A 23,459-nucleotide genomic window follows, 5' to 3' on the forward strand; every position below is an offset into this window, starting at 1 on the left:
CTGCCTGGTGCACGTTTATTATTAATCGTGTTTATTACAACAGTGCCTAGGGGCTGGCCGAGGCCCGGCACTATTTGTGGTAGGCACTATACAAACCTAGGGCATGTGTTCACTGCAGAGTTAACTCCGGCTTTTACTTGGGTGTAGCCCCTTATCTGTCTCCTGTCTTCATACAAAACTCTCTCCCCTGGGCATGCTGGTGCTTTGCATTCAGGCTAGCGGGCCTGTTGTGGGGGATAGGCTAACCCCATGGTAGCCTGCCCTCTTTGCAATCAAATGCAGGCTAAATCGCTTGAGCGCTGATAGTCCTCCAGTGCCTTCTCACATTCCCCCCCCACCCATGTGTCAGACAAGTTTTCCCACAATTCACTGGGAAAGAAGCATAGAGCCGCTGAGTTTTCTGCAGAGCTAAGAGTTTGGGGATATGCCCCTAAAGTCCTAGTGCCTCACACGAGGGCATGCGGTGGCAGTGTGGACGCAGTCAATGGGCACACTCGAGTCTGGCTCTGCAGCGTGGCTGCTCGCACGCGGGCTAGCCCGACGTGGGTGCTCCGACCTGTGTGCTGATCACCCAAGTTAACTTTGCCGTCTAACTAGACAAGGCAGATGCAGAGATACGACCTATGGCAATTAGAGCTGCTTTCCACTGTTCACCAAGTGTTTCATGTCTGTCGCCTGCCAGAGCCAGAAGCTCTCTTGTTTAATTACCTGAGCCTTGCCAGGGCCTCCCACAGCTGAAATAAAACCGTGGAGAAATACCGGATGGCTTTCTGTGGCATTCACACCCGCCTGTGCAGAGAGCAGCCATCTGCTCGCAGTCCTGTCGGCTTCCTCAGGGGGTGGCGGCGTGACGCTCCCCAGAGATACTCAGGGTTGTGAGGCACCTCGCCGCTACCTGCCCTTCACGTGAAACAGCCTCATTTGTGCCCCCTGTAGCTCAGCTCCCTGAAACCAAAAGCCTGTAGCTATGCAAGCCACCGACCGTGTTGTCTCTGTGCTGGCTACTGACAGACACACACCAACCCCAGCGCCCCCTTGAGGTTTTCCCCTGCGGTGTCCAGCCTGTAACCACAGGATGCTCACAGAAATGATCAAGTCCCTGTCCCCAAGGGAACAGTATGCGCACGGTTTGACTGGTACAACTGGGATCAGGCCCTTTATAACATCCCTGCTGTTCCCAGACTGCTGTATTTAATTTACTAACAGCAGCATGAAATGGCCTTCTCGCAGGCTACCTCAGCTCCTCTTGTAATGTGACAGGGATGGGCAGGAGGGCTGGTTACCCGATTCCCGGCAAACGTTAGCAGTGCCCAGGTGTGCCGTCTTTTCTGACCACCCAGAAACCAGGCCAGCAGGCTCTCTAGCTGAGTGCCTGTGAGATGAAGAAGCTCGCTGGCTGTGTGTGATCACAGAACCCTTTGTGTTTTCAGGATGGATAACGGAGAGGCCTGTTTCATTCTCAGCAGTCGAAACGAGGCGGACCGCACAGCCGCGGTAAGACAGGGCTGGGTTTATTGGCGCATCATAGCTGTTAAAGCCAGAAGGGACCATTATAAACTAGTCTGACCTCCTGCATAACCCAGGCCAAAGGCCCTCCCCCAAGAGGAGATGGCAGTTAGCAGAGCCTGGTTTCGCTCTATGGACGTCTGGTTATGGGTGCTAACAAACTTATAATGCTAATACTAATTTACATTGCCTGGGGCAAGTCATCCCGTCCCTTCCTAGGGCAGGGATTCCTGTTCTTTCCTCTGAAGCATCCGCTCTTGAAGACAGAGCTACTGAACTGGAGGAAGTCCTGAGCCACTATGGTCAGTCCAATGTTTCTCTCCTAAGTGTCGAAAACATCAGGTGCATTCATCAACAGGCTGTCTACCACTCCCCAGCCAGGCATGCCTTGGTGACATTTTGCTGCCTTATGATGCTTTTGTCATTTGTGTTCGTGGTGCATATGCTGGGATTGGCAGAGCTGGGGCTTTGGGGATCACCTTGAACTGTGTGAACTAGAAACGTCCTCACCGTGCATGCAGCGAAAAAAATACCCAAGAAGAGAGGCCTAAAGAAATCGGAATTAGGAAGCGAGGTATCTGACTGTGATCCTGAAATGCATGTTCTTACCATGCCCAGATAAAGCCGTGGGAAGGAGACCAGGTGGAAAGTTAGATCACAGCTCATGGGATTATCCACAAGAAGGGTCAGGTGGCAAAGAAATGATGATACACCAACACAAGACACTGACGTTGGGAAGAGCAGTAGGAGAGGTTGGGGGCCAATTTGGTTGTGCGACCAGAGGGGCTGACCACAGGGGCTGACTCTGTACCCGAATGCCTGCCACCAGAATGAGTCAGACCCACACGCCAAACTGGGGTGCATTAAAACAGAGGTTCTCAACCCAGGGATGGGTCATGAATAGCTATCAGGAGGTCACAGCTCACTCAGCTCTCCCCCTAGTGCTACATAAGAGAGAGGTCCTGGCTGGACGGAAGGGATAGTCCTTGGGGGAGGTGGGTGCGCTGGTATGCAAAGGGGTCCTAGTATGGCAAAGGACAAGAACCACTGCATTAAAATACAGTGGCATTCTACACCCAGGGTGTTTTTCCATGCTCATGCATGTGCCGAGGGGCTGTGTCCGTACTGCTGAAAGGATTCCCATGTTCCTATTTGCTGGTCTTGCTGCTTTCGTGATAGTCTGTGTGTCAAGTTGTCTCATCGGCTGGTGCGTAAAACTGGAACAAAGCCGCAGTGCTGTCAGTTTCTCCAGACAGGCCGGGGGAGACAGCGTGTGACTAGCTGCAGCCACGCTGGCTTTTCAATGACAGGCTGATCTGTGTGGTTCCAGGACACGTTTCTCCTCTGTCTCGTTTTATTCTGGACTGAACCTTTGCTCCCATTATTGGCCTGACTGGGCTGTAGCCCCTGGTGGGAAGAGCAGAACGTCCCCGGCGAGCAGTGAATTCCTGCTGGCTTTATGTTCCCGTGGGGCAGGAGAGATGCGTTCGTTGGGATTTGCAGTGAGGTCACAGACTGGTTTGCAGTCACGGTTGCCATGCAAGTGTGTGGGCTGCTATCCGGTCAGGACTGTGACTTTGCCACGGCCTCAGGGAAGGGGAAGAGGGTCATGAGAGAGAACACGTGGGCTTGAAAAAACCTGCCAGGGGCCAGGTCCCCAAGGCGTCCTCCTACCAGGCTAACTCCTGAGTAAGGAGACAGTAAAGACTTCACCGTTTGGCCCAGTGTGAATCACCAGAAACGTCAATGGAAATTGTTAGAAACGAGGGGCTGCTCTCAATGGATCCGGAGTCTCTGCATTAGAGTTCCCCATTGAGAGAGCCTCTGAGGGCTGAAATTTAATCTCTCATCAACATCATTGTGCCAAGGTCCTTGCAGTGCCCTGGCCGCCCTGTGCCTAGGCCCGCATTTGCAACAGGGAGCTGGGAGATTTCAGAGTCAGGGTTCGTCTGCATTGCAATAAAAGCCCCACGGCACGGCTGCGGCTGGCCCAGGTCAGCTGACTCAGGCTCGGGCTGAAAATTGCAGTGCAGACCTTTGGGCCTGAGTTTGGAGACCCACGCCCTTGCAGGCTTCCAGCCCAAGCCCGAACATCTACACTGCTATTTTTGACCTGCAGCCTCAGCTCCCCATGCCCGAGTCAGCTGATCCAGGCTCCGAGACCCAGTGCTGTGGCGGGGGGTGAGGGGGAGGAGGGTCGGTTATTGCAGTGTAAATGTACCTTGAGTAACATTACAGAGAACAGGCGAAGGGTGACCACTCCTCATGGTTCAGGGAATAGCGTGACTAAAACCCTTGCAATAACAAATTGGTAACACAGAGATTGACAAGCCGGCTGCTAACAGAGATGGCAGTAGAAGCTTGTGTGTTAAGATCAAGAGGGCTGGGGTTCAGTCACTTGAATTTAAGTGCATCCTCTAAAAAACTCTGGAGGGAAATGATGGTACGGTTTGAATACATCACTGGAACCAGCTAAACGAGAGGCCTGGTCTGCCTGCTGCCCTCTGGTTGGAGAATGAACAGGGGTGCCTGGGGAAGGACACACCGGGTTGAGGTGGGAGGAAGTGACCTGCAGAGTGAAAGTCAGGGTCTCCTTAGGACCCCTTGTAGGTCCGTTTTCTTTATCCAGGGAGGAACCCGCCCTTGAATAGTGGCCACAGAACAAGTTCAGCGTAGGGTGGCACTCCTCAGGTAGCGGGGATAGTTCATATTGAATTATTATTTACCAAGATTTCAGGCATATCTTCTCTCATCAGATCCCTGGGGCAGGTATGTAACCCTCTGTGCTGGTATTGGGATGACCCAGATTCCAACATGTACCTGTGTGTATGGCCTTTATCTGATTCTGTGAATATAGCAAATCAGTTACCGGTCTGGGATAACGTTGCTCTTGCCTTTCTCTTTCATCAGGACCATCAGACCATCCTGAGAGCCTGGGCTGTGAAGGATTTTGCTCCCAACTGCCCCCTCTATGTTCAGATTCTAAAGCCTGAAAACAAGTTTCATGTCAAGTTTGCTGGTGAGTTTGGTGTGAGCAGATGTGGGCTTCCCCTGGAAGGCCAGATCCACCTGCCTTTACTCATGCCAGGAGCCCTGAGGGGAGACTTATTGCTGAACACAGCCACCAATCTACAGATGTTCCCGAATATTCGCTGCTACTCGCCACCAATGGGTTCCCGTGTTTCTTCCAGCCACCAGTCTGAACCTCTCGCTGCCGGAGTTGCCACTGCCCTGGTGGCGTGATCTCCTCTAGTTTCTTGGTCCTTCTAGCAGATATTTTAGGATATCCATCCTCTGCCTGTCACAGCACAGGAATTAAATTTAATTAAAAAAAGAGCTCCGGAGGCGATCTGACAAGCCTAACTTCGGGACTGGGCAAATTGCTAGAAACTATATTAAGGGACAGAACTATCAGACACCTAGATAAACACAATTTGTTGGAAGAAGCAATACAGCTTTTATAAAGAGAAATTACACCTCACCGTTTTATTAAATTCTTTTGAAGGTATCAACAAGCATGAAGATAAGGGTGATCCAATCGATAAAATGTACTTAGATTTTTAGAAGGCCTTAGACAAGGTCCCTTACCAAAGGCTCTTAAGGAAACTAATTAGTCGTGGGAGAAGAGGCAAAATCCTCTGGTGGATCAGTAACTGGTTAAAAGAAAGGAAACAAAGGGTTAGGAATAAATGGTCAGGTGTTCTAATGCAGAGAGGTGAACAAGGGGGTCCCCCAAGGATCTGTACTGGGACCAGTCCTATTCAACATACTCATTAATGAGCTGGAAAATGGGGTGAGCAGTGAAGAGGCAAAGTTTGCAGATGTTACAAAATTATTCATGGTAATTAAGTCCAAAGCTGACTGAAGAGAGGGATCTCACAAAACTGGGTGACTGGGCAGCAAAATGACAGATGAAATTCAACACTGATAAGGCAAACAGAAAGTTAGGAGCTATTAGGAAAAGGATAGAAAATAAGACGGAGAATATCATAATGCAGCTATATAAATTCATGGTGTGCCCTCACCTTGATTGCTGGGTCCAGTTCGAGTTCCTCCATCTCAAAAAGGACGTAGTGGAACTGGAAGAAGTTCAGCGAAGGGCAACAAGATGATCAAGGGGATGGAACGACTTCTGTACAAAAAGAGACGGAAATGATTAAACTGTTCAGATTAGAAAGGAGACGCTTAAGGGGGCATATGCTAGAGGTCTATAAAATCATGAATAGTGTGGGAAAAGTGAATAAAGAAGTGTTATTTACCCATTCCCACAAAAGAAAAAACAGATGAAATAAATAGGCAGTGAGTTTAATAAAAACAACAGGAAGAACTTTTTCACACAAACGCACAATTAACCGGTGGAACTCATTGCCATGGGATGGGGCGATGGCCAAAAATATAACTGGGTTAAAAAAAAAATAACTAGAGATGGTCATAGAGGATAGGTCCATCAATGGCTATTAGCCAAGATGGCCAGGGATGCAACCCCATGCTTGGGGTGACCTTAAAGCCCTTGACTGCCGGAAGCTGGGAGAAGAAGACGGGTGGATCACTCCAACTGCCCTGTTCTGCACACACCTCCTGAAGCTCCGGTTGGAGCCATTGTTGGAGACAGGATACCATGCTAGATAGACCTTTGGTCTGACCCACTATGACAGTTCTTATGTTCCTAACAGCTAGTAATGCTAATGTGAGTCACGGCCTTAGGTCACTGGCAGAATAGTCCCCCTGGGCCATTATGAGGTAGGGCAGAGGCTTATCTACCAACTCAAAAAACAACCAAACTTTTAAACCTTGCCAAAAGTTTCTGAAAACCTTTTAAAAATGTAGTGTTTGTATTTTTAGGTATGGTCCTTGTCTTTTAAGTGTTTCTGGGGAGTCTCCCAACATGGGATTGTGGGTTCGACAGTGTTGTAAAGTACAGAACAGTTTAGAATCTGTGATCAGGGAAATTATAATGAAGTGAGAGAGCTTTTCTTATCTTCCCCATGATAAACTTGCATAATTTGGATTGTGAATTCTGCCATCTCTCTGCCCTCAAATTACCATGTGGGACCAGTGGCAGGATTGGGCCTAAATTCAAATATGTTACCAGATTATTATTATTATTATTGGACAATGATCAATTTTTTTCTGGAAAGAGACACTTGAGATTGAGTACAGGTTATTAGGCTGTCAGTGTGATACCTCATCCTTCATAGAATGAATCTGGACCAGGTCCTGGGGTTTGAAATTCATCCCTCTCCCCTGACTCTGCCTTGGGAGGAGCCGGGGGGGGGGGGTCTGGATTGGGTTCTGTTTACTTGGCAGGTTTCCATTCTGTGAATCTGTTTTTCCTCCCTGCATTTATTCCAATTTTCATTGCTCCCCATGTGTCATCCAGGGTGGGTTTTTGATTAGTTGAAACTGTCTACGGTACGTACTGGAAACAAGATGTTTGAGTGTTTCCCTGCAGCCCCTTCTGTGCTTAATCAACCTGCGCTGACTTCATAGAGACTGGAACATAAAACAAACGATCTCCAGCATCCTCAAATAGCTGTGCGTGCCGTGCAACCCTCTCCCCAGCCTCCCATGCGTAGCAACTGGCTAGCTAGAAGATCAGCCATGGGACATTACCAGTTGTAGGAGGTGTGTAAATCAGAAAAATGAAAGTGATGCCCAGAGGGTAGTAATTGTCTTTTTCATTTCAGATCATGTGGTCTGCGAAGAAGAATGCAAATACGCCATGCTGGCTTTGAACTGCGTCTGCCCAGCAACCTCCACGCTCATCACCCTGCTGGTTCACACATCCAGGGGCCAGTGAGTGCTGGTGTTTTACTCATGAACTGTCTTCTGTTTGCTGGAATGTTTTTTGCACATTCTTCACTCTGGGTTGGCTTCTTAACATTTGCATTGGGTTAAAAATAGAGATTGGGCCTGAACTACAAAGTTTAGATTTGGATCTATATTAACTTAAATCTGCCTTGAGAGAAAGGATGCTCTTGTGTTAAAGGGACAGAGACTCAGGAGCTCTGGGGTCTATTCAAGGCTCTGCCACAGCCAACCTGTGTGACCATGGGCCTGTCACTTAGCCTCCTTGTGCCTTAGTTCCCCATCTGTCAAATGGGGACAGTAATGCATCCTTTCTCCCACCCTTTTCTATTTAGATTGTATGTTCTTTGAGGCAGGGACTATCTCTTATGATATGTTTGTACAGCGTCTACCTGATCTTGGTTGGGATCTCTAGATGCTACCAATGATCAATAATAATTATAGTTCCAGCCGTGTATCTGATCACCTTCCCTCTGACGCCTTGTTCCTGGGCCTTGGTCCTGTCCCATTTCTAGTTAAAAAGCATAAATCTTACAAGAAAGAATAATACTTTTGAATGTCCTCTGTGACCCATTGAGCTGGGGCAGTGTCACTTGCCTTATAAGTACAGAAGTCACATACCTGGAGCTGAAATCTGCACACACTTTATTTGGATCCAGCTTGAGAGGTAATGAACGGTGGAACAGAGAGACCCAGATGGCTGGCAGGAAGTCATGGGTGTGGCAATTGTATCTCAGCAAATGGCCACTCACAGACGCTGTGCCGTGCAGGGGGGATGACTTAAGGACTGGCACCGTTTGTCGCAGGCCCCAAACTCACCCACTAAATCTGGCAACTGAAATGAGACCAAAGTAAATGAGACCCACAGGAGACTAGACTATTATGCGCCAGAGGCAGAGAATAGGAGGGACCGAGATGCACCAGTGCCCAAGGCCCCTGTAATGGCAGGGAAATGATTAAATGAGATATACCCAGATAATCCTCATGCTGCAGAAGAAGGCGAAAAACCCCCAAGGTCCCTGCCAGTCTAACCTGGGGGGAAATTCCTTCCCGACCCCACATGTGGTGATCAGTTAGACCCTGAGCGTGTGAGCAAGAACCAGCTGGCCAAGCCCCTGAGAGAGAGAGAGAATGCTCAGAGCCACTTCAGAGCCTTGTTCCACACCGCCACCCCGGTCCAGTATTCCACTTCCAGGCGTGATGTTTCAGAGGAAGGAGATTAAAATACCCTCCCAGAATACAGTGGGGAAGAAAATCCCTTCCTGACTTCGGCCAGTGGTCGGCTGAAGCTCCGCAGCAGAATCATAGAATCATAGAATATCAGGGTTGGAAGGGACCTCAGGAGGTCATCTAGTCCAACCCCCTGCTCAAAGCAGGACCAACCCCAACTAAATCATCCCAGCCAGGGCTTTGTCAAGCCTGACCTTAAAAACCTCTAAGGATGGAGATTTCACCACCTCCATTCCAGTGCTTCACCACCCTCCTAGTGAAATAGTGTTTCCTAATATCCAACCTAGACCTCCCCCACTGCAACTTGAGACCATTGCTCCTTGTTCTGTCATCTGCCACCACTGAGAACAGCCAAGCTCCATCCTCTCTGGAACCCCCTTTCAGGTAGTTGAAAACAGCTACCAAATCCCCCCTCATTCTTCTCTTCTGCAGACTAAACAATCCCAGTTCCCTCAGCCTCTCCTCATAAGTCATGTGCCTCTGCCCCCTAATCATTTCTGTTGCCCTCCGCTGGACTCTTTCCAATTTTTCCACATCCTTCTTGTAGTGTGGGGCGTATGTCATAACCCGGAAGGGAGCCCCAGGACGGTTGAGCCCTGCTCAAGCCATTACAAGCAACCCCCTCGTACGATTGCACTAAAACGTTTTAAAACTAATGACGTTGTTTGCCCCCCACAACTCCTAGTGGTCGGCTGTTCCAGAATCTCCCCCCTCTGATGGTTAGAAACCTTCTGCTAATTTCCAGCCTGAATTTGTTCCTGGCCAGTTTATATCCATTTACTCTGGTGTCATCATTGTCCTTTAGCTTCACTAGCTCTTCACCCGGCCTGGTATTTATGCCCCTAATGTATTTATACAGAGCAATCAGATCCCCTCTCAGCCTTCTTCTTTCCCATGAAATAGGAAGGCAGTTAAAATCCGAAATTAAAATGAGCCTGGAAAGCGCAGCAGGTTATTGATACACACAGTCATGATCTTTGTGTTGATGGCATAAAATGCAGCCTCATCTTTAAGAGCTCCTGTCATTCATGTCCCGTGTAATAACACCTTATAGAGCAGATCCTCCTCAGCTGGCATGAATTGTCCTTTGAGGAGGATCTGGCCCGGAGGGTGTAGCTGTAGGGAGGCTGGAGTCCCTTCATTCTGTTGGGATCGGGAGGGGTGATCTCCAATGCTGAACCATGGAGATTTGTTACAACACGGAGAGGAGTCCTGCCACTGCTGCCTCCCCTCACCCTTTCCGACCCCATCGCTTAGCCCAGAGAGTGGGCCCTGTGGCCTGCCCGGGGTATTTCTGTACTCCAAGGCCCTTCTGCTCAGGCACTTGTGAGACAGGATGACAGCGGAGCAAACTTTGGGTCTTCTTCGGTCATTTCAGGAGGCTGTTACCAGTAATCGGCATGACACATGGAGCAGTTGGGTGAGGGGGCAGAGGTGTTCAAATGCCCTTCACTTTAGTCCGGGGTGGCAAATACAGCACCACCTCTTGCTGCAGAGGGCCTGCCGAGCGTGACACTTTAGGCATGGATTTTGAAGGTGCAGGCTCATCAGTTCCCCCCTGCAATTCTCTTCCTGGCCACCAGCTTCCCCGATGACACATCCTTGGAAGGGCCCACCTGGACTGGCCCCATAATTCCCACAAGAATAGCTTTAACTTAAAGAAGCTCCCGCACTTGCTATGGGCTCAGAAAGCATGCTGGCCTTCCAGCAAGGTGCCCAGATACCACAGTGATGGGGGGGGGCCCCTTGTGAGATCGCACTGTGGTGGTGGAGCTGAGCACAAGTCCTTACCAGGCATATTCTGTTCCTCTGGTTACAGAGAAGGCCAGGAGTCCCCGGAGCAGTGGCAAAGGATGTACGGACGCTGCTCAGGCAACGAAGTGTACCACATCCGCATGGGGGACAGCAAGTTCTTCATGGAATACGAAGGGAAAAGCTTCACCTACGCTGCCTTCCACGCACACAAAAAGTGAGAGCCAGCCCGGTTCAGTACCTCGAAGCCCTGGCATGGGGATCCCTTGCAGCTTTTGGTACCGGTCTCACATGTCGCTTAACTCTCTTGGTAAATAGCAGGGCAGTGGGGATTGGATCAATCCAATTACCTCCAATATTGGTTTGGAAAGGTGCAAAGTGAGAGGAGAGTTTGCATTTGCTTCCGTTTTCCATGTGCTGGGTCAGTGACGCTGGTGTGACACGTTGGCTGAGGCCCAGGCAGTAGCTTTGCAAAAGAAACCAAGAGTCTTTTCGAGGGAGTGGCCTTGAATGTCCACATTGTACTTCTGCCTTAGGTATGGCGTCTGCTTGATCGGCATCAGGAGGGAAGAGAACAAGAGCATCCTGCTGAACCCTGGGCCGCGGCACATCATGACGGCGTCTGACACCTGCTTCTACATTAACATCACCAAGGAGGAGAACTCTGCCTTCATATTCAAGCAGGAGGAGAAGCAAAAGAAGAAAGGCTTTGCAGGGAGAGGGATCTATGACGGCCCATCCAGGCTGCCTGTTCACAGCATAATTGCAAGTATGGGTGAGTCCTTCTAGCCCTCCCAATGGAAGAGAGGAAAGCGGCACAGCCTGTGTGAATGAACAGAGTAATAATATCTCCCGCACACCTCACTCTGTTCTTCATGGTGTTTGTTTGTTTTTTAACTCCTGTTGAGTCCACTGTGGGTAATTCCTTTTGTGGTAGAAAACCAGGCCCTCTGCTCAAAGGAGTTTTGTGAGTGGTAGGTGTCTGGTAATGAGCATATGGCCCCATGGTGCTACTGGGATGTGAAACACCTTCACAGCTAAGCGTGAGTGCTTTGCCATCCTTTTTCTGCTGAACACAAATGACCCAGCGCCTCTGGGTTGGATGAAACCAGAAACTTCATCCAAGACCTGAACCCAAACCTGAATTTGAACTGTTGTGAAAGCTGGAAAAAGTCAGGCTACTTTCCGTGGTCTCAGGGAGTTCTGTCTAATGGTTAGAGTACAGAATGGGGAGTCAGGATTCCTGGCTTGTGCTCCTGCCTCTGCCAGTGATGTGCTGTGTGACCTCGGCCAAGTCACTTAACCTCTCTGACGTAGCTACACGGTTTGCTGGCAAAGACAGTTTTTCACCTCCAGGACTGCTCTTCCATTGAGAGCAACAGAGGAGGCTGCAGGGTCGACAGGGCTCCAGTTGTGCTTGTGCATTTGTATCACCCTGTTGTCTAATCCTGCTCAGAGCCATATGTACACTGTTGCTACACGGGTGGGAGCTGTACTGATGGAGAATTGTGGCTATGGAGTTTGCAGTTTCACCATCTATATAATGGGATTACACCACCTACCTCTTAGGGAGCTTGGGGCTTAGCTCATTTTGCAAAAAGCTAAAGTGCTAAGAGTGCAGGCTACTAAGCATTTCCTGATTGTGCTAATTGCTAAGAATTTCTAAGTTGTCATAACAATCTGACAGAGCCAGGCTATTGTACTACTTCAAAATAGAGTAGGAACAAATGCTGCCCTGAGTTACACATTCATTGATTTCCCTGGGAGCTCTGGGTGCAACTGGGCTTAGGAATGAATTGATGCTCTTACAGACCCAGGCTGCCAAGGAACCAGCAAGCTCTGTACAATTCTGTTCCCTACGGTGATCAAGGAACACTCTCCCTGTCTAAGTTACCAGCGGCCCTGCGCTGCAGAAATACCTGCTTTCCGGGCGCTGCTGGATGACACTTCCCTTCCCCCCCTTGCTGTCTATTGTTCAGTAGCTGAAGAGTCACAGGGGAAAATAACTTTCTGCCATTTCCCCGCTGCAGGGAATCCAGCACCTCCCTTTTTGGTCTCTGGAGAAATGGAGCGAATTTCTCTTTGGCACATTTGTTTTAATCTGCACTGAAGGATCCCTTGTACTCTGCAGCGGTGCAGATGACAAATAAATAAGCCAGTAGCACTCGGCTCGTTGGCTTATTACAAGGAAAACAGAGACAGGGGGAAAAAACCAATTAAAAGTATTGCCAGCGATGGACTCCCACATGGCCCTTCGCACAGCCGATGTCTGTGTATTCACCCTTTCGAAATAGCTCAGACCACGTGCTGTCGAGCAGAAGGGAGCTCTTTTCTCTCATCCTTTTGCACACGCTATTCCTGGTCTTCAGCTTCTGTCTCCAGACAAAGTCAATCCCTGAAGTGACTTCTTGAGCATTCATGTGCCTACCTTTGGCAAAAGCAAGCAGCGGCGTGTCTTGGGGAGGGGAAGCGCTATAACTGCACCTGCATAATTTCCCTGCCGGTGCAGGATGCTACGTGCTCTCACGGGGAAAAGCAGTCGGTACCCAACAAACAGCGAAGTGAAGCTTGTCTTGCCATGCACTTTGTTCCTATAGTAGGAGAGTGTAGAGAAAGGCCACTGGGCCAGAGCACTAGAATGGAGCTTTCCTGTTATTTCCCCTCGTGAACGACCGTTGGTTTTTAAATTGCTCTTAGCAGCGAAATGCCACAAGCAGGTTATTAAAGTGTTTTATGTTTCTGTCGTGCAGCTGGCCCCTGCTCTCGCCCTGGCTCACAGCTATTTCATAGCCCTCCTGAGTGCTGGGAACAGCTGCAAGGCTTGGGGAGAGGGTTTGATGCATGGGCTCTCGGTCTTCCACACCCTGGAGAGACAGAAATCCGGGAGGCGGCCCCAGGTTTAACCTGCCTAGCTCCGGAGAAGGGGCCACAGGGGATACATAAGGCCATCTTGTCCCCTCTGCAGCAGTTCCCCTTGCTCTACAAAGATCCCTCTGTGGGTGCATGATGGGCATTAGGAAGGGTGGATCCAGGGCCCAGCTTCTCTAGAAGGCATTGTGGCCAGCTGCCCCGGGACCCATCCATTGGGAGTTAATGCTGCGACCAGCAGACTCTGCTACTGTACTGCCACAAGAGACCCCTCCAATGGCCGCCTGGCTCCTGCTGGAGCCTCATTGCCAGGGGAGTGGGGGGCCCAAGCACTAGCAAGGAGAGGTAGCCATTCCAGGTGGGAGCTGTCCATTACTTCTACCTCTATCCCCTGTCTCATGAGTCCCCAGGATCTGCCGGGTTGGAAGGCCGTGCCCCCTCCCCTACAGGCCTCGTGTGCGGGAGTACTGGCTGGCTTCCCTGTCCCTTTCAGGAGGGTTCGACCAAACCCGTGGCAATGTCTGTGCCTGGCCTGCCTTGCTAGTGAAGTGCTCGAACATGCCCGGGAGAGCTGGGAGTTGCTGCAGCACAGGATATTTATGAGACAGGTATTCGTTTGTATTTCTGCTGGGACTGGGTCATTGCTCTGCACAGTAAATAGGATTTACAGTGGGACAAAGGGATTGCGCTGTGGTACAGTGTGAGTCGGTCGCAGAGATCTCAGCAGCCTGCAGACGGGAATGCCTGCTCTCGCTTCGCAGCGTGGGCGTGTACCTGGCCTGCGTTTTGGCCTGTGAGGTGCTCTCCTGCTCTGCCATTATTGCAGAGGGGAGAGACAGCAGCTTTTCAGCAGTTCCCTGTAGCCCTCTGGTTTTAGGCTGTCCCTCCATATTTCACTGCCTAATTCCAGGGCTTATCGTAACGAAGTTCCACTCGTTTGCTGCGGAAAGCAGTGAGGCTCTGTCACTAATGGTTTTTTAACCTCATGGCATGAGCGGGCTCAGCTGTATTTGCTATGATTCATCCTCCTGGCTGGTCTCTGTGAGCTATAACATTGCCAGCAAAATTCATCACTAAATACTATATTGAATTATTCCCAACGAAAAAGGCTTGGCTGGATCGACCTCTCCTAGATGTAACAAAATGATGGCAAGAGAAAGTATTTTTGTTCTGGGTTTGCACAGCCCTGAGCACAATGGGGTCCTTCCCCATGACTGGGGCTCTCAGGTGATACATACAACTATAAATAAAAAGACTAAAAAGGGTAGGGTGCCCATGGCTTTACCCACCTAGCTCTCTGCACGCAGCTGACCTGAACATTCCCTCCTAGGATTCTATTCCCGACCCAGCCACTGTCTGGGTTTCCTCATCTGACTTGCTACCACGCAACATTTTGGTTAATAAACTAGAGTGATACAGAATCGACATGGCACACATTAAATGGATTAAACGCTGGCTCACTGACAGGTCTCAAAATGTAATTATAACCAGGCAATCAGGGTGGACCGGATGTGTTTTCAGTGGGGTCCCACCGGAATCGGTTCTAGGTCCTACTCTATTTAACTTTTTTTTTTTCCCACCGACCTGGAAGAAAACATAAACTCATCACTGTTAAAGTTTGCAGATGACACAAAAATTGGGAGAGTTAGATAATGGAGAGGACAGGCTCCAGACACAGGGTGATCTGGTCTCTTGGTAAACTGGGCACAAAGGAACTATCTGTGGCTTAATACAGCCACATGTGAATACAGACATCTAGGAACAAAGAGCGTCGATCATACTTCCCCGATGGGGGACTCTATCCTGGGGTCAAGGTGGGTAATCAGCTGACCATGAGCTCCCAGTTTGATGCCGAGGCCAAAATAGTTGGAGTACTCCTTGACTGCATAAACAAGGGATGGTTGAGTAGGAGTAGAGAGGTTTTTCACCTGTATTTGGCACTGATGCCACCGCTACTGGATTTCTGGGTCCAGTTCTGGTGTCCACAGTTCAAGAAGTTTGTTGATACATTGGCGAGGTGTTCAGAGAGGAGGTACAAGCATCACTAAAGGATTGGAAAACGTGCCTTATAGTGATAAGACTCAAGGAGCTCAAGTATTTGGTTTAACAAAGAGAAGGTTCAGGGGTGACTTGCTCACCTACACAGGGAACAAATATTTGATAATGGGCTCTTCGGTCTAACAGGCAAAGGATGCCATGACAAGATCTAATGGAAGCTGAAGCTAGACAAGTTCAGGCTGGAAAGCAGGCAGTGGGAGCCATTAACAGTCAGAGTAATTAACCATTTTCAACAACTTACCAAGGGTCCTGGTGGAGTCTCCATCACTGGCAATTTTAGAATCAAGACTGGATGTTTTTCTACAAGATCTGCTCTAGGTCAAACAGGAATTATTGTGGGGAAGTGCTCGGGCCTGTGCAATAGAGCGCAGACTAAATGATCACAGTGGGCCTCTTGGGCCTTGGAACCTATGACTGTAAAACCGGGATAATGCTACTTCTCCCCCTCTAGCTTCTCGGATGGAAAATACTCCCTGCAAATGCTAATGCCCAGCATGTCCATTAGCATTAAAGTTACTTGCTCCCAGAAATACCCCAGGCCTTGGACAGAAGAATAGGCTCTGTTGTCTGCATTTGAAATCATGTTTATCTTGCATAACTTGGCAAATGGTGCAGGTCGCTCTGAAGTGCATGATGCACTTTCTCCAAAATACCATGAAACATTATTTCCAGCTTCTCTCTGGGCAGCCTGAAATGGGGGGGGGGGTTGTCAGGAGAAGCCCAGGCACAACAGGAGACTGTATTTCAGACAAATCATTTATCCATTTACACTCAAGAGCATAAACTTGCAAAGATTCTCCCAGCAGCAAGACACAAAGCTCCTCGCTGAACAGCACTGGCTGATGTTCTTGTTACTTGGCTTGTTCTCAGTGGGAGCTTTTTCAAAAGTCAGATGAGAGATAGATAGAAATTATATTTTGCAAGTAGGTCACTCAGCATTCAGCTAGTTGGCTAGCAACAAGGGGGAGCGAGCCGAACTCCTGCACTTTGTTCACCGTGGCATTCACTGCTTTTGTAGCTATTTAAAAATATTTGCGTTTGACGAAGATTCATGCAAAGCCGATGGTCACGATTTCCAAAAGTGACTGCTGAGTTTGAGTTCCCAACTCAATACACCTTAAAAGCACCTGATTTTCAGAACACCCCTCCCTCTGAAAATCAGGCCCCTGTAAGGGGTCTGAAGCAGGGCACCCAAAGAATGAAGGAACCCAGAATCACTTCTGAACATCCTGGCCCAAGTAGGTAGGAGAAAAGAGGTGGGATTTTTCCAAGGAAGTGAGGAAGAAAAGTGCCCAAGTCCCATCGAAAGTCATTGGGTGCCTAATTCTCTTATGTGGGCTGAAAAGCCCACCCAGACTCTCCATTTTGAATATTTAATGAGATGGCAACACTCAAGAGCAATGTTCTGGCCTTGCTTTGTCCTGGCTTTGCATGTTTGGGCACCACACGTTGAGCCATGTTATTTTACAGCCTGGATGGAGCCGACAGGGGTTTTAGTGGACAGGGAAGAGGAGCAAGCACTAAGCTGGAGGTGCATTGTCTTTGTGAGACCGCAGGAGGCTATGAATCAGTGAGGTTAACAGCTCCCCGCTGCTATGAATTACAGCTTGGGAAAGAGAAAGATTCGTGAAGGTAAAGCTGAAAGAGTTAAGAAAAATGACCCTTGAGTTCTCTGGACAAACGCTGCTCTTAAGAGCCGTCAGCAGTGTGGGTGGAGAGCGAGGGATGAGCCAGGGATGGTGGTGGTAATAATACCGCTCCGAAAATCTTTAGGCCCTTCCATTGGCAGGTTGCACCGTGTTTTACGAATGTCTGAACTCACAGCAACCCATGATCTTGGTAAGAGGGATGTGTTGATAGTGCTTTAGCCACCAGCAAGATGCAGCTCCATGTGGACTGCAAGGTGATAGAAACGGCCTCTCCTATAGAAGGTTTCCAGGATACCTAGATCAGTGTAGCTGTGGCACTGTACACATTGTAGAGTAGGCCTAAATCTCCTTTCCAGCTACTGACTACATCCAACCCTCTCAGGCTATTATGGAGATACACAACTAGGTTTTTACTGGCCATTTGGAAAGAGACAAAGTGGTTCCACTTAAACATAAAAGGATATGAGACATATTAGTCTGGCATGGGTATTTTGCCGATGACTTCTCATTGTATTTTTTAAATTCCCAGGTGTCTGATATTTTCATTTGACTATGACTAATCCATGGGTTTAAAACAAAAATCCCTTTTCCAGTCATTCTTGTAATATTCTCCTTGGATCCATGCTCCGGTCTCTATTGTGGCCAAAACTGTACCCACATTTTAACAAGAACTTGGACATAGTTTAATGAACTTGGAATGTGGAACTTATTTATGAATGCAAGAAAATGAGCGGTTTGAAACATTTTTTTCTTTGAATCTCAAATGTTTGAGGATTCTTTGGTGAGGAATGTCGGTGGCAAGGGTGTAATTCATAAGTGTGTAAGGGATTTAAGAGACTTGAAGTTCAGTAGGACTTGCGCTCCTAAATCCCTCAGTGTTTCTGATAATCTCTCCCATGCAAAACAGTCTGGTAACCAAAAGCCTTGTAGTTCTACAGCTAAGACTTTTCAGAAAAAGAAAAACCCAGACTATTCGTTATAGTTAAGGCTACGTTTTAGTCACAGGTAGTTTTAGTAAAAGTCATGGACAGGTCATGGGCAGTAAACAAAAATTCACAGCCCCGTGACCTGTCCATGACTTTTACTATATACCCCTAACTAAAACTTGGGTGGGGGGCCGTGGGTGCTCTGGGGGTTGTGGAATCCGTAACTTCCATGACCTCTGTGACAGACTCGCAGGCTTAGTTATAGCCCATAATGCCAGTGGCTGCTTGCTCCGTTGTGGGGTTACTGCTTTCAGCAATCAAAAAGAGCATAAGATCTGCTGATGAGCTGCTTGGAAACCAGGCCACGTGAGGAGGGGAGCAGCTGCCACGCGGGGGTATTTTCACATTGTATGTTATGATGTGATTTTTCTGCACCAAGCTTTTAGGACTCCCGAATGTTCGTAAGCAGCAAAATACTTGCTATAGCAACCGTGCAAGCAAGCAGAATGTTCCCATTTTTGAAACTATGGGAGACAGTGGTTGCCCTCAGATGTTCCAGTCAAATATGGGTTATTTTGAGTTCAAATATAGTCAGAAAATGTATTGTGCTATCCGGGGAATTCAGTGAGTTGGAAAAATAGCAATTAGAATCACAGATAAGAACGGGTTGAATTGAGGGAAGACGTTACCCCTCTTAAACTCTCCCAAAATCCAGCTCTGTCTCTGTGAGATGCCAAAATGAGACTTCCCTCACAAGAGAGCTCCATAATCTGATCATCCGTTGCCTGTCATGTGAGCTCTGCTGAGCAATGAAATTGTTCATTAGTGTGTTTACATGTTTATTGTTTGGCTTCAGAGTCAATGTCCCCTTGGAATTGAATCGCATAAGCTCAGGTATAAATGTTCTCCACATTTTCAGAATGGGTTAGTTCAAGTTTTGTCAGATATTTTTCTCCAAGATTTTTATAAATCAGACCAATTTTCTAAATTCCCAATGAAGGATTGAAATCTTGCCTGTCGAGGGCTTTGGATGTCATTGTGAATATGTCAGAAAGCCTGAGAAGTGCAAATATTTCCCAGCCGTACCGTGAAGGGGGCACCTTGTATATTGATCACTACCGTGATGAACACAGATTCAGTTCTGCTGTATCGCAAACCTCTATCAGTACAAGGGTTCAATCCTGCAAGGTTCTGAGCACTCTGGCCCCGATCCAAAACACATAAGTACATGCTTAGCTTTACGAGTGCAAGCAGTCCTATTGATACAGCAGAGCTAGTGAAAGTTCCCGTCTTGTGTCTGGGATATAAGTATTTGGCTACCCTTTATATCAAAGTTCCATTTATAAATTATTAATAGCTGTCTTAATAAAGAAGTAACCAATTTTTATAGAGTCTAATGGGTCAATAGGTTGCTTAGAACCATCCGCAACACCTTATGCTGATGTGCTTAGAACCATCTGGTAATATGGCCTACTGATGTCTGTAACATGCTTATACCATCTATTCATCATTTACTCGCTGATTTTGTAGACGGTTTATAAATAGAACCGTAATACAAAGTGTAACTGGACGTTCTTCCTGTCCTTTCTTCCCCGCAGTGCCATTGCATAAGACACTGGACAGAATCATTATTTATTGCTATTTATATTGTCCTTCCTCCCTCTTCCTTTCCAGGTACAGTAGCCATGGACCTGCAGAACACAGAATGTCGCCCTGTTAACAGCAGCAAGCTAACCCTGCCATCAGAAAATGGATCGGGTAACAGACGGCCCAGCATTGCCCCGGTCCTAGAGCTAGCAGACAGCTCCTCCCTCCTGCCCTGTGATCTGCTCAGCGACCAGTCAGAAGATGAGATGACGCAGTCAGATGACGAAGGACTTACTGTTGTAGAGTGAGTTGCCATTTGAGAGCATCATCTCTTAATGTTAGTGTCACTGCATCAGGATAAGCAATCAGCTCTGTGTGGCTTGGGATTTTCAAAAGACTTTAAGGGGCTTCTGTGTCCAATTACCATCGTCTTTCAGCTAACTCCATTATTATTATTATTATTTCATTATTTATATTGTGGTAGTGAGTAAAGAGTCCTGATCATGAATCAGGATGGTGGTGGTTGTAGAAACGCATGCCAAAAATGGCACCTGCCTGAAATTGCTTACAATCTAAGTACCGTAGGTTCCTTTGAAAACCCAGATGTGATGTTAAAAGTTGGTGAGCTTGCTACGATTATTATTTACTTATTTATATTGGGATAACCTCTTATTGTACCTACCTAAGCAAGCTGCACTTCTGAGCTGTGCTTTGAGTTGATACAATGAGACATCTCTCAACAATTTGCAATAAATACACATTCTTTGCGGTTTTTGTAAATCCATCTGGGTTTAACATAACCCTGTCTCTAAATCTAATAACAGTTACCATTTATCTTGTCTCTTCCATCTTCAAAGCACTGGGCACACATGTATTCAGCTAAATCTGAATTTAATTGAATTAAAGATTGTCTCAAAAAAAAAAAAGTTTGAGAGATGCAGAAATTGCTGGAAATTGAACATAGTTGTAAGCCTATGTTAGAGCAACAGTAAATACTGCAGGTTGTTCAAAAGAAGAGAGAGGTTTAGAAAGATAGGAATGACCAGACTGGCTCAGATCAGTGGCCTGCTTCTCACAGTAGTCTGCACCAGTTGTTTCAGAGAAAGGTGCAAGAAGCCTTGCAGAAGGCAGTTATTCAAAGAAGGAAATATTTGTGGTGCATAAACTATATTTGAGCTATAAAAGCACCACGTTGCAATTTTTGAGCATGCATCTTTAAAAGCAAAGATCCTGCACTGAAGGGTGCTACTCTGTATGATGCCATCGGGTAATTCGATCAACCCCAGGGTGGCAAGGAAAAGGAATGAGGAATCGTGCCTAGACAGGTCCTCGCTAAAATACAGTCATACAGTCCTGCCTATCTGGATTGGAGTTATGGAACAATAAAATCAGATATAAGGGAATTTGCGATCTGAGCTGTGTTCTGTGGGGTTTTTCTTTTTCATCAAGGGACACCTCAGTTAAACGTACAGCAATAAAATGATCTCATGTTGCAGCTGCTTGAATAATAGAAATTAGGGGTGGAGGAGACCTAAGAGGTAGGCTGTCTCCTCCAACTCATAGCCAGTGCACCATGGTTCCCCACTGTGTATTGTTGAACGTTTTCTCTGGTTTAGTTCAGGTGACCCGGGCAGTGGTTTTTCTATCACTTCTCTTGGGTCACCATTCCAAAGTCTAATGTCTTGGCTACACTGAGGATTTGCCACCATCCCAGCCTGAGTTAAGCTCCACCAGTATAAAGTGCCGTTTTCCTGGTTCGCACTAGGAGTTTGTACTAGTGCAGTGACGGCAGTGACTGAAGGCAGGAATCGGGGGCAGGGAAGACAAAGCCCAATGAGCTTCAACATTAGGGAATTTTTCCTGCTATCCAGACTAAATTTTCCTTTGGTGAATTTTTCTCATGACTCCTACTTATATACTTCAGTGTTAATGTGTGAAACACACCAAGAAAGCATTAGTCTGCCCTGGGGTGGACAAAGGGAGAGTAGTGATCCTGCTCAGCTTTGAATCAGGGATTTTCTCCGGTGAGGCCCCCCTGGCTGTTGCCTGCAGATGCTGTAACAAAGCATCTGTCTTGTGTTTATTACTGATAAGCTACAGGCACGAGAGTTGAACAGTTAATCGGTGTTTTGTATGCACAGCCCCTGGTGCCAGGGGGCTTTGTAACTGATTGAGGCCACTGGGCACGACCATAATATGAACGTTAAATAATACTATTGATAGCACATTGCTAAGGCCTTGATCTTGGTCCTGTTAAAATCAGTGGGACTTTCGACTTCCGAGAGAGCAAGGCCAGTATTGAAGTGCGATGCAGGAATCACCAGCAAGAACCGAAAAAAGTCCTCAGATCTGTGCTGTCTATTAAGATAGCCAGCAGGGCTCATCTTGGTATTTCGCATTTCCCAGTGGAGTGGAAGAACAAACCCAATGAAATTATTTTACCCTTCACTAAAATCCCGTTTGCATAAATTAACCTCCCGTTAACAGTTTTGACTCTGCTTCTGCTATATTGCTGTGGAAACTGTGATTGAATGTTATCCGCGATGACATGCTGAGCCGAGCAGAAATTACGTCAACGATTATTATGTTAATAAAATGGTGCTGGAGCAACACCATGTGGTCAGTTCAGTATGTTCAAAACATTAACTTCTCAGGCACTGACGGTGAAGCAGTTTTGCCTTATTCACAGTTCCTTGCTTGCCGTTTTGGACAAGCATCCCTTGATCTCTGAATAAGTCACGCTGAGCTAGAAGCACTTTGTGGACTAAGGAGAATTTTCCCACCAGCTCCCTTTCCTCTGCTACCTCCGGGGCAGCGAAGGGATTGTATTCGGCATTCTCCATCATTAGGGAAATAAAATGTTGATTCCAGCTGTAAAAATATTCATTTAAAGTAGCAGTCGGCATTGCATTCATTTGTGACATGGCTTTAATAAATCGTGTGTGTTTGTGTGTGTGTGTGTGTTTCTGTGTGTATTGGTTCTTACAAGATAAACAATTTGTGCAGATGCATGTGTCCATGCTCACACAAATTTATCTGGCTTATAATTTAACGTATACTTTTAATTACTTTGTAAGCTAAAAGCTTTCTATTCCTTCCGTTATATCAGAAACACAAATTACAGTATGTCCAGGATGTTTAAAAAAATCCCACCTACAAATGTGCTGTGAGATTGTGAATCTGAATCGGGCTTGGAACGCTCTGCCATTCTGTGTTGTTTAGATTTAAGATGTAGGTTCAGGCACATTGCTGTTAAAAGTTGCTAGATGCCTTTATCTTCCACAGTCTGCTTAGTTCTCTGGCTGTCCATAAGAACAAAGACTTTAAAAGATATTTCCAGAGCCTGGGCATGGCAAAAGTATTTTCAAAGAAACTTATCTTGAAAAATTCCCAGGCTGTTTTGGAAGAATTTATAAAACATCCTTAGTGTGATCTGCATAAACCCATGAGGTTCCAGTGTTTCTAAACAGTCTGTGTATGGACAAATGTGTTTGCCAGGGCAAATAAGTGTTCCTTGTGTGTGAAAAATATACATGTGCCCTGATGCATGTTGTCTCCTCTGCAGATATGTGAAAGGCTACCCCCCGAACTCGCCCTATATTGGGAGTTCTCCCACTTTGTGCCACCTTCTACCTGTAAAAGCCCCTTTCTGCTGCTTGAGGTTGGACAAGGTAAGAGGCTGCTGTGACAGTATTTAAAGATTCCAGTGATGTTATTTGCACTTGCATTTGTGGCAGGAGCTTGAAGCATGTTGCTAAGGTAGGGCAGCATTATTCCCCCCAGTGGTGAGAACACAAGCCTGGGACTTCGGAGACCAGGGGTCAGCTCCACCACAGATTTTGTATGTGATCTTGGACAAGTCACTAAATCTGTGTATCAACTCCCCATCTGTAAAATGGGGACATTAGTATTTTCCCTAGTCCCAGGGGTGGAAAGAGGATAAATACATTAAAGATTGTGAGGAGATCAATACAGCTATGGGGGCCATATATGCACCTTAGATAGACAGAAGTGCAGTTACACTGGGTCAGTGATAGGGTGAGAATAGACCCTACATCTGCACATAGCCCTGTGT

At 47.3% G+C, this 23,459-nt stretch overlaps 1 protein-coding gene across 2 annotated transcripts in view; it reads left to right on the forward strand.

Moving 5' to 3' along the window:
* Positions 1 to 23,459, forward strand: part of KCNT1 (potassium sodium-activated channel subfamily T member 1) — a 204,871-nt gene that overhangs the window by 154,540 nt on the left and 26,872 nt on the right. For both annotated transcript variants that reach the window (XM_054007779.1, XM_054007780.1), the window contains 7 exons: positions 1,431 to 1,494; positions 4,417 to 4,525; positions 7,194 to 7,302; positions 10,364 to 10,513; positions 10,833 to 11,071; positions 19,472 to 19,688; positions 22,950 to 23,055. In XM_054007779.1, the coding sequence (XP_053863754.1) occupies positions 1,431 to 1,494; positions 4,417 to 4,525; positions 7,194 to 7,302; positions 10,364 to 10,513; positions 10,833 to 11,071; positions 19,472 to 19,688; positions 22,950 to 23,055 (994 nt within the window). The remainder of the gene's footprint in view (positions 1 to 1,430; positions 1,495 to 4,416; positions 4,526 to 7,193; positions 7,303 to 10,363; positions 10,514 to 10,832; positions 11,072 to 19,471; positions 19,689 to 22,949; positions 23,056 to 23,459) is intronic.

The sequence above is a fragment of the Malaclemys terrapin genome, chromosome 17, assembly GCF_027887155.1.
Source record: "Malaclemys terrapin pileata isolate rMalTer1 chromosome 17, rMalTer1.hap1, whole genome shotgun sequence".
Classification (NCBI taxonomy): Eukaryota; Metazoa; Chordata; order Testudines; family Emydidae; genus Malaclemys; species Malaclemys terrapin.